This window comes from Octodon degus, unplaced genomic scaffold (assembly GCF_000260255.1).
Source record: "Octodon degus isolate 3935 unplaced genomic scaffold, OctDeg1.0 scaffold00189, whole genome shotgun sequence".
Taxonomy (NCBI): domain Eukaryota; kingdom Metazoa; phylum Chordata; class Mammalia; order Rodentia; family Octodontidae; genus Octodon; species Octodon degus.
In genome coordinates, this window is record NW_004524765.1 from 67,541 (window position 1) to 79,232 (window position 11,692).

At 42.0% G+C, this 11,692-nt stretch overlaps 1 protein-coding gene across 1 annotated transcript in view; it reads right to left on the minus strand.

Annotated features, from left to right (window-relative positions):
* The window catches only part of Atp13a4 (ATPase 13A4), a 164,198-nt gene that overhangs the window by 2,358 nt on the left and 150,148 nt on the right, over window positions 1-11,692 (minus strand). The window contains exons 26-29 of the mRNA XM_023704135.1: window positions 9,080-9,251; window positions 8,035-8,228; window positions 6,887-6,975; window positions 3,229-3,309 (exon numbers count right to left, since the gene is read on the minus strand). Of these exons, the coding sequence (XP_023559903.1) occupies window positions 3,229-3,309; window positions 6,887-6,975; window positions 8,035-8,228; window positions 9,080-9,251 (536 nt within the window). The remainder of the gene's footprint in view (window positions 1-3,228; window positions 3,310-6,886; window positions 6,976-8,034; window positions 8,229-9,079; window positions 9,252-11,692) is intronic.

An 11,692-nucleotide genomic window follows, 5' to 3' on the forward strand; every position in this document is an offset into this window, starting at 1 on the left:
TTTTTTCTGTATTCTGGGGAAGGGTCTACAGGGTGTTTAGTGTCTCACTACTAGATTGGACTCATAGTAATCCACCTATTTACAGCCTTCCAAGAGCTGGGATTACAGGTGCACGCCACCATGCCCAGTCTCAATTGCCATCTCAGTGAGCCCTGGGGGGCAGGCCCGGCACTGCAGATCTAGGGATCGAACCCCTGGTCCCTTCACCTGCTTACAGGTGCTTTAATCTGCTGAGCTATTTGGCCAGAACGAGATTCTATTTCTTAAGCATACTCCACCATGTGAATTTTTCTGATTAGCTCTAGTCTGAACACACTTATATACACACTTACACACTTGCAAGTAATTTAAAATGATGGGACTCATTAGGGCTATCCACATTAGCTGCCATCATTTCAGCAGACAGACAGATGGTGACATTTGGCATAGAAAAGTCTCATTTATACTGGTTTATTTTCCAGATTGGTTTGGGTTGGGGTTAGAGTTAAACCTCAGCAAACTGGGCAATAGTCAGAACTGTGCAAAAGGAGTTGGGCCACACTTCCCAAAACCTGGCTGGACCATCTGTGTCACAGGTTAGCCCCAGAGTATAGGAGGAACACAGCCCAAACCCAGAATCCTTGGTATCCTCCAACACATGTGCCTGGAACCCCCAAGGAAAAACATCTTGCCTGGTCATAATTGCTTGGATCTTTTAGATTTTGTAGGGTTCGCTGCAGGAGGAAAGCAGTGTCTGGAATTCCCAATTGCAGCCACTGTCACTAGAGCCCCAAATGGCTTTGGTCCCCCCAAGTACACACTGATGGCAGAGAATGGGAGCTCTGAGAGGCTGGAGGTGGCAGTGGGGGGGCCTGGCATTGGGACTAGTGTTTTCAATGTTATGTTTCAGTTTAAAAGCCACTGGGAACCCACACTAAATGTTCATGTGTACATCTCTAATTCTCACTCAACACTAAAATCAAAGAAACTAGTCTTCATGGGCATTAAATTACCCTCTCTATTTGCTGCAGATGGGCAGGGTCACTTCTTCCATAAAGTTATTCACCCCTACTAGAATGCAGCAGGGCTTTTGGTGCTGCAGAAACCATCATGAGTTCTTGCCAACATAGTTTTAATACTAGAAAAATAATGGAAATGCTTGTCCTCTGTTACTTACATGTCTCTCAGAGCCTTGTAGATGGGACTTTGGGGAGGTGACTCAATCCTCTGCCTCTTTCTCTCTTTCTCTGTCTCCCTGTCTCTCTGTCTCTATCTCTGTCTCTGTCTCTGTCTCTGTCTCTGTCTCTCTGTCTCTGTCTCTGTCACTTTCTCTCTCGCTCTCTCTCTCTTTCTGTGTGTGTGTGTGTGTGTGTGTGTGTGTGTTGTGCATCAGTGGATTAGCCCACTGACAGGCTGATAGCTGAGTGCGATGTTGGAAGGTGAAGCCCGGTGAGAGGAGGAGAAGCCTGCTGGGAGGAGATGCGTCACTGCGGACGATCTTGGAAGGGTAGATGTCCCTCCTACTCCATGACCCCGTCTGCTTCCTGCCTGCCATACCATGAGCTGTTTCTTCTCTACCAGGCTCCTCTGCTATGCCAGAGCCAACCAACTATGGACTGAGCCCTGTCAACCAAAATGAATCTTCTCTTAAGTTGTAGGTATCAGATCACGTGGCCCAAGAATGAGAAAGTTACGAAAATATTTCTCGCTTTCTCCCTGAAGATTGTAAGCTCCATCCCTCTGTCATCTTTCTCCCCCCAGGCATAGTAGCCTGTGACATTGGCACAAGTGAAACAAATGCTTGTGGAAAGATGAATGAACAAGGAATGATTGACAGACTGAACAATGCAAGTAAGCTATGTGTAAGTGCCACAAGAGAACTGTAGCAGTAAGGGCTCCCTGTCAGGGGTTTAGGAGGACTTTGACCCTTGACTACCCTAGAGCTCATTCCTGAAATTCTTAAACAAGCGTTCTAAACTACTCTGTCCAAATCTCGGGATGGACTCCCTTTTCACGAATCCTTTTCTACTCAGGATCACAAAGACTTCTAACCAATAAGCATAAAAGAAAGTCAGGGATTGGACTGCAAAAAAAAAAAAAAAAAAAAATTAGTTTCCAGATTTAAAAATGTAAATCTGAGGGAATAAAGGCTCACTGGCACCTCTGCTTTCATTTTCTTCCTGCATGAAAACCTTTCCATCACACAGAGAAATGTGTGAAAGCTCTCTGAGAACCACAGTCTACAAGCACAAGCATGAGCAGCCACCTCCACGGAGGCTGGGAAAACAGGCAAAAAGATGTGGAACCCTAACAGCATCATTGAGTCCTGTAGCCACGTGCATCTGCTCTTCCAGTGGGGCCAAAAAAGTCTTTTCTGCTTAAGCTGTTAGATGACTTTTGTTATTCACCCTATGTAGAGAGGAGGGAGATGAAAATAGCAACTAATGGATTCAGGATTTCTTTTGGGGTGATGAAAATGTCTCAGAGTTAGGTAGAGTTTATGGTTATACAATTCAGGGTTATGCTAAAAAAAATGAATGAATTATATACATTGAAAAGGCCAATGTTGTAGTGTGCAAATTATTATGGTTTAGATCTAAAATGTTCCCTTCAAAGCCTCACCCTTACAAGAAGGACTTTTGGACAGTAGTTAAAACATGGGAACACTGTAATCAACAGCAGTCTATTAATGCATCCTTAGCTGAGGGCGTGGTCAGAAGGGGCAGGATCTGTGAGGACTGACCTTGGTCCTCCGTGCCACCCCCTCCATGCTAGCCACCACAGCAAAAGCATTTTCCCACTTTCAGGCCTTTTGGCCACGTGTTACTGCCTTGGAGCCAGCTGACCATGTCCTGTACCCACTGGCAGTGCAGCCAACCTGAATTTCTCCTCCTTTAAATCGTTGTTGTAGGGTATTTTTGTCCAAGTGATGGAAGAGCTAGCAGACACACAAATCAGACCACAGGTTTAAAATGTGATTTTTATGTTTTGTTCCAGTCTCTATTTGGCAATTTTAGAAATGATTAGGATCTTAAAGCTCATCCTTCCATTCTCTCAGACCCCATTGTATGTATGAGAAAACTAATGGCCTATTTGAAACTCATCAGAGAAAAAGCATAGGAGACTCACAACATAGGAGGCAGGGGGCAGCTTGAGCGCTGAGCACGTGTCCACTAACGTTGTTCTGTTTTCACACTCCTCAGGGTCCCCACCACTCTCACATGGCCACCCGCAGCCTGGGGCACTTACCTCCACAAGCAGGGACACAAGGAAGTTGGAGCTCAGCATGATGACGATGTAGACCCTCCACAGGACAGGAGTGCACAGCAGCTGTGAGACAGGACAAAACCTTTATGCTAGGCACAAAGGCATGCTGGGAAATGTTCGCATTTTCACGGCACACATTTTCATAGGTCATAAATCATATGCAAAATACATGTGTGTATGTGTACCTATGTACACAAATGCATATAGATAAGCATGTATAAATGTTGGCAGATCTTTATATAGAGTGGCGCTTGCTTTTCTTTCTTTGTCTCATCTCTATAATTTCTAAATTTCCTAAACTAACATTGGTCAATTTACAATCAAAATAAATAATAATAAAAGTATTTTTATTGGCTTGCTTTGATTTGTTTTGAAGAGGGAATGCAGGTATGTGGCTGTATTTATACTTCATGGGGATGCTTTTCTCTCTCTAGTGCCATGTGTCTCTCCTCAACCAGGTCTTTCCTTTGAGCACTGGGCAAGGGCTTCACCCTCATGATGGTGCCCACAGCTACACAGACTGTGCCCTCTCAGGGCCACTTGCCAAGAAGGAAAGTGGGGCTGAACTGAAGCTTGTCACTATTTGTCTTTTCCCTACTTTCTTTGTCTTCCCCAGTCTTTTCCAGGGACAATGCCTGATATATATATATATATATATATATATATATATGATGGGTGGGTGGATGGATGGATGGATGGATGGTAGATGGGTGGATAGGTGGGTGGATGGATGGGTGGGTGGACAGGTGGGTGAATGGGTGGATGGATGGATGGGTAGATTATTGGTGGGGGTGGATAAATGGATGGATAGAAGGATGGATGGATAGTTGGATGAATGGATGGGTAGTTGGGTGGTTTGATGTATGGGTGGGTTGGTAGATAGATGGATAGGTGGAAAAAATGTACACTCCTCCATGCCCAAAACCATCTTATACATTGCCTCATACACTAGTAAGAGTAAAGGCTAATGAAAGTCTTTGGTGAGTGGTGTTCTCAAAATTAAAACTCAAATCCATTTCTAGGAATTCATCCCAGATCTATATTTGTGCATGACTGTGATGATATATTTATATGCTATATGTATTAATAGGGTTATTTTACTGCATCTTTACTTGAAACAGTAAAAACTTGGGGAGAAAATCCTTAAATGTCTATCAAGAGGGAATTGGCATATAAATTGTGGTACATGCATAATATATACCATGTAATATAATAGCATGTTGTGTTGTCATTAAAAAGAATGAGGCATATTTATGTGCTGATAAGAGCAAGTACCAGAGCCTGTTACTTGCAAGAAGCAAGGTGCAGGACTGTGCATGTGGGTACAGCAAACATGAAAATGTTCCATTCGATTTCCTGCTGCTGGGAAGATAAATACACACAGCTATGAAAATGTTCCACTCAGCTCCCCTGCTGCTGGGAAGATAAATAACAGACACCCCAACACTGCGCTCCGGATCGCCACCACATCCACCCCAAAGCTGTACTTCTCATGGGCTCCTGAAAGCCTGTAAGTGAGGACAGCTGGGGTTCCCACGAGATTCACTCCTGTGAGACAGCAGCCACGTGTGAAGGGCCAGTAGGCTCAGCCTCGGAGCTGCGGGGCAGCTGAGGACTCTGCTCACCAGCCTACATCACAGCGTCGTCCCTTTCCCGCCTCCCCTGGCCTCCTACACTACACTGTTTCCCAAAGCATCTCCTCCAAATTTCCTGTAGGATGCATTCCACTTTGACAGACATAATAGCTGCTACAGTTCACATAAAAAGAGAGAAAATACGGACACAAGAACTATATGTGTCCTTCTGTACATATGTGTGTGTGTGTATATATATATATTTTTTTTCTATATTTTAGGGAAGGGTCTACAAGGTGTTCAGGGTCTCACTACTATATTGGACTAGCAATCTGCCTGTTCACAGCCTCCCAAGAACTGGGATTACAGGTACACAAAACCACACCCAGTCTCAATCATAATCTCAATGCACCCCAGGGGCAGGGCCAGCCCAGCAGGGCCCAAGGATTGAACCCTGGCCCCTGCACCTGCTTGCAGGTGCTTTAATCTGCTGAGCTATTTGGCTGGATATACATATGTATAAAATAAATGTGAAAGTACTTAAAATAAAATGGTGTCATCAACTGACCCCAGAGAAGAGCTATGGTGAGTGGAAAGCTTAACTGTCTTTTAATTTTTAAAACTTAAAACACACTAATATATGCTTAGTAAAAACAAGTTAATATAATGTTTTAAAAGTTAGCAGTATCTAGGTTGCAAAACAGTAGGATTCCGTTAAAATAAACTTCATAAATTAGTCAATACACATTTATAATATATGAATTTTAAAAGACTGAAAAATGCAGTAATATTATAATTTTTCTTGCCTGACTATTCTGCATGTTAGAAAGTGAGCCCATATTTGTATATAATAAGAGCAATGGGATTTAAAAATGTGAGCAATTCTGTTTCCACGGGGTCCTTTGTGCCGTTCAGGCAGGGAGCCTGCCGAGGCTCCTGACAACCAAGAACGTTCCTTGCTCTGCTACAGGACGGCGTCCAGCCGCTCTGCAGAGTCCACAAGTAACAAAGAGTAAATCAGACGCAACGTGGCTTCACTTTAATGTCCACAGTGTCAAGAAGTTATAAGCAGCAGGCAAAGTCTAGCGCCTCGAGAAGCAACTCTAATTAATGAAATCTCTGAACAACAATGGTAAATACACCGCTAGCCAAAGTAGCACAATCATGAAAAGAAAGAAATGAAGGTAGATATTTGCTAGCAGGCCCAGTGTCGCTGTGAGCTTGTGGAGGTTTTGTTGGTCTGCGATTTTTAGGAGCCTAATGCACACTGACTGTCAGTGGTTTCTTGGCCCCTTTGTTCCCTTCAGTGTGCAGGGGAGGGTGAATGAGAGTCAACGAGGGTTCGGCCTGGTCCTCTTAAAACTGCTCTTTGCGGTGGAGAGACAAGCAGATGCTCTAAACACTGAGTTTAAAAAGCTCAACTTCTTTGGCTGTCTCTTCGTGATTGTATAAAGGGCATTCCGCAATGACTACCTTTTAATTCAAAAACAAACACATTAGAGGAATCAAAATACATGTTTTTGCCTTGCTTGAGTACGTAGAGTTGTGCTTGCACAGTAGGGTTTCAAAGTTGTCTCAGACTGCAGAACGCAAGCGAGTGTACGCTTTGAATAAACTTGCAGGCATCAAGTACGATATAGGGAAAACCATGTTTTAAAAAGTAAAAGAATGTTAAATACAGATTTGAGAATTAACCAACAATGTGTTATAGGCGTAATTGCTTTAAACAACTTCAAAACAGAAGTACTTCAGAGGAAATTCTCTCACACTTGAAAAAGAAAACATAAATAGTTGTTTTTTTTTTTTTTCCTCAATCTAACAGTGGGTCTTTTAAAAGAAACATGTTCAATGTTTTCCAAAGGTTGTCTTTAGTCTTAGGAAATCAAGACTAGATGGAATTTTATTTTTGGGTCAGTTTAAATTAAAAATGGATTTGAATTCAGCATTCTTTTAAACTCAGCTGTCCCCAAAGTACATAACGTGTCAAACGCTGAAACCAATGGCAGCTGTGGCTTCAACAGTCATGAAACAACACCATGTCATAATGCCCCAGAGATCAGACTTACATCCAGGCGCCCATACAAGTCCGGAATATCAGCAAACAGAATGAATAAACACACGCCCAGCTGCACGACCACCACAAGGACAAATATATCTGAAGAAATAAGAACACAAGCTATCATTTCAAGAAATCAGACCATGGAGTGTCACAGCTATTGACGGGCATATCCTCGATTAACACTGATTAAATTTACTTGATTTCTAAATCCAACTCAGAATAATGATGGACAGCACTCCTTTCCAAGCCGTGCGTCTCAATGTCTATATGTGTTCTTGAGGCAGGTAGAAGTTTTCAAACGCATATCATCAGTTTTGCTTGGTAAATATATAGAGACTAACATGGAAAAATAATTTTAATAAGTGCTTTTAAGACATTCAAGTAACCCAGTCTCTTTAGTACAAGCCATCTGCCTCAAAATTGAATGCTGTAAATAAGTAACTTTTCAATTATATTTCTGTAGAGGTCAGCAGCGTCTTATAGCTTCCTTATCCTAAGAAGGTCAGGGACAAAATAATTTTCCCTGAGCCAACAAATTTTTATGAGGATGTAGATTCTTTATCTCATGCTTCTGAATTATCTCAGTTAGTTGAGAGCTGATGGTGTGCAAAAGAAATGTCTCAGAGACTAAATACATAATCGCTTCTCCTCCTAACACACCTCCCCAACCCCAGAACATAAGATGAGAGGCCCTTCAGCCAAGCACCTCTGCAATCTGATATAGCCAGGTGCCTCCAGGTTAGAGACCCACTCCCAGCCTGTCACCACACAATGCTATCCCAACCACTGTCCTCATGACTGGGGACAGGTTCCACCCATGTACTGTGACCTTTCTCTTCATAGGTCCCAGGGTGAACTTGGGCAAGTAGAAAAAAAAAAAAAAAACTTCCTAATTTGGAGCCATCCCAAGAAGCAACACCTAAAGATAAACTTCTAGTGAAGGAATGAGAGGGAAAAAGCAACCTTCGTTTTTAGTGCAGCTTTGAAGGAGCAAGAACTCATGAGAATGAGGCTACAGAATGTGCTTTACAGAACTCGGGAATGGAAGTCAGGGGACACTAGATCAGAACCAACTGAACAGTGGCTTCCCGTGAGGCCTGGGCCTATCTGCTCTCTGTAAGGGTCTCACCTCTGGCCCCACACAGCTCTACTCACAGTTTGTATAGGTGGGTTGCCTGAATGGTTTTCCTTTAGAGAATACAAGAGCCACAATAATGCAATTGATTGTTCCCAAGAACCATATAGTAGTGTTCTCAAAGCTTGTATAGGAGCCATTAGCTCCAGTTTTCTCTGGATCAGTTGGAGACATGGTTAACTTAGAGATGCTTTGATTTTGCATTGAACAGGCACTGTAAAGAAAACAAACAAACAAAAAACTAATGAAGTGAGATGTAAAGCCCTGAGGAAATATTTGTATCCACAGGACTTCACTTCCAGAGAAGGCACTTGACATTTGTAAACTGCCTACATTTCAGTAAAGAATACATTGAAAAACAAGGAAGGAAGAAAAAAAATCAAGCAGATTGACCTATATTTTAGAGAGAGAGAGAGAGAGAGAGAGAGAGAGAGAGAGAGATAGCCAGATGGATGGATGGATGAATAGATGGATAGACAGATGATAGACATATAGATAAAAAGATAGATAGATATAGATAATAGCCAGATAGAAAGATAGATAGATAGATAGATAGATAGATAGATAGATAGATAGATAGATTCATCCAGTTATTTATCCATCAAATGGTGTACTCATCAAGTGCATTTAAGGCTATATAACAAAAAGATGAAGAAGTCATAAGCCTCCCCTTTAGTGGTTCATGATCACTAATAATTTATAAACATAATGACTAGATAGCTTGTCATCAAACAAGGATAGTTTTAAAGGGGAAAAGCGTTAATAATTTCACTAGGATTTTTGTTAAACTGGGCTGCATAAACTGGGACAGGTAAAGCAAACTATAATCCCTGGCTGTCCTAAATATAACAGATGGTCACTGATCATTATCACGAAGCCCAAGTAACGGTATAGCCAATAAGTGATACCATCAAACTATGCTAAGAAGAAGACATAAGTGTTGCAAATTTACCTGAAGGACTTAGGGCTGTCAAAACCTTTAGCAGGATGAAGATTCACTTGCTGCTCTGCACGCTGGCCAAAAGACAGATTAGCAAGTGAGGGTACATGAGGCTGTAATCTTACCTGTGCAACTCCAGGGCATACCAGGGCTGCTTCTGCACCAAGACAAAGCCCACGATGTGCATGGCCAGGCTGAGAAGGATGTTGAGGATGACAGAGAGCAGCAGAGGTGGTGAGATCAGCCGTCCTGCAGATCTGAAAGGCACCAGCTTAGGGTAGGCACCATTCAGATTCACTGTAAAATAAAGTCAAGTTTCATGCTGGTGAGAGCAGTGAAGTGTACTGCTCACCAGAACAGTGGCAGATCAGCTTTGGCCCGGGAGGGAGGGAGGGATCATATCTCGATCTGAAGGAACAAAACAGTTAATGGATTTTAACTCAGGTCACATGAGAGATGCTTAAGAGAGCAGACACAGACAATCACAAGATGCCATGTTTTGTCTATTAAGTAGGCAAAGCTATTAAATTATAAGGAATGGAATGAAGGAGCGCACCCTCTCAGGAACTGTATAAACTGATGCAAAACTTCTTCAGAGAAATTGGACAAGCATGAAGAAATGGAAGATACTCATAGCTTTAGACAGTTATTTCACTTCAAGAAATTTATCCTAAGCGAAAAATCAAAATGTGGAAAGATAATCACCACAGAATGATCTACAGTAAATTACAGTACATCTATAAATTACGGTATACTTGTATAATGGAGTAATCTAGAGAATGCCATCACCACAAAGCAGTATTCTAAAATAATGATGAATGAGCAGTGAGAAAGAAAAACTGGGCAAGCTCCAAGCTCCCATCTCTCCAGAGAAATACTGAAATGCACGAAGAGACTACTGTGCCAGACATCTAAAAAACAGACAAAAGCTAATAGAAGCAGAGTGAGCGCCAAACCAAGAAGTCAGCTCCAAAAATGGTAAGGAAGTTCTCGGGCATTTTCACTTTTGCTGGCCTCACTCCTTCGTAGGATCCTGTGTTCCCAGGAAGGGCGTCGGGTTCCCGGTCACAGAGGAAGCACAGTGGAGTTTGTGCACAAGTCTCGCAAGCTGTCTGAGGGAGAGCTACCTGAGAAGCGGGTCACGAATCTTCACTTCCGCTCACGTGGAGCTCGCTCAGGGCCGAAAAGCAACACACTGCTTGAAAGCGAAATCTAACAATCTGCAGTTGCTTGGGGCAACAGATTATAATTAAGGTGAAAGTACTCACCCAATGCCTGGGAAGAAAAGCTACAAAAAAACGCCTTTTGAGAAATTGGGGCTTTCAAAAACACCCGTGTGTACTACAGAATGTAGAAAGCCACGTGCATGCCTGGAGCGAGATGCGCGCTCCGAGAGGCCCCCAGGCTTTCGGCTCCAGACAGTCTCCAGGGACAACGCAACCCCAGCTTTGCGTTGTATAACCATCCCAGCTCTGAAGCTGCCTGCAAAGGCTGGGAAAGATGTTTTTGTTCATTTGATTTTTACCTCAAGTGGTCAAGGAAATCTCTCTCAAAATACTACCTACGTAAAAGTTAAAGGAACAGAGATTTCAGTGATTGTACCTGCAAGTTACAATCTTTAAAACACAATTTGGGGCAGTCACTGAATAAATGGACTACTACAGTTAAAAAAAAAAATGTATCAAGCCCTTGGGAAAGAGGAAAGTCTGAATTCCAAGGTTATCACATTCTAATATTTCAATGGAATAAAATAAATTGAAAGCCATCCTCCTAATAAAACACATAAGACATAATCCCTGATTAAACAGTAAGCAAAGTTTTGAAGTAATGCTTTTTTGTTTGTTTGCTAGTTTTTTGTTTTGTTTTGTTCTGTTTTTTAATTTCATGTATTTGGTACAGGGTCTCACTATGCAGCTCGGATATGTAGTGACCCTCCTGTTTCAGCCTCCCTAGCACTGGGATTACAGGCATGTGCCTGTCTCAGTAGCCAACAGGCGTGCCCGGGGCAGGGCCAGCACTGCATGTGGTACCAGGGATGAGACGGGTCCTTACGCTTACCTAAGCAGATGCTTAGACTGCTGAGCTATCTCCCTGGCCCTTTAAGTACCTCTTAAATATGTTCAAAGACCTAAAGAAACCATAGGCAAAAAAAAAAAAAAAAAATTAAAAGAAAGCACAAAAATGATAGGTAAACAGAATGAGAATATAATAAAGTTACAGAAATTATTTTAAAGGGAGCCAAAAGAAAGCCCAGAACTAAGAAGTTCTATAAAAGAAATTTTAACAAATGCATCAAATCAGTTCGAAAGCAAATTTGGGCAAAAGAGTCAGTGAACTTGAAATGAGACTACTGAATTGACCTCATTTGAGTAACAGAAGGAAAAAGAAAAAGCTAAATGTCTGAGGGATTTGTGGCTAATAAGTGAAAGAACACGTACTATGGGAATTTCAAAATGAGAATATGAAGAAAGAGGAAGAAAAAATATCTGAAGACATAATAACAGAACACTTCCCAAATTTAATAAGACACGAGTCTTCATATTTGATAAGCTCAAAGAATTTCAAAAAAATAAAGCCAATGAGTTCTACACCAAGGCATTATTATCGGATTATCAAAAGCCAAGACCAGGAGAGAACTTTAAAAGCAACGGAGAAGCCAATCACTACCCATGAAGGATCTTCACTAACTACTAACTGCTCATCAGAAAACATGGAAGCTAAAGTGAACTTGACCACAC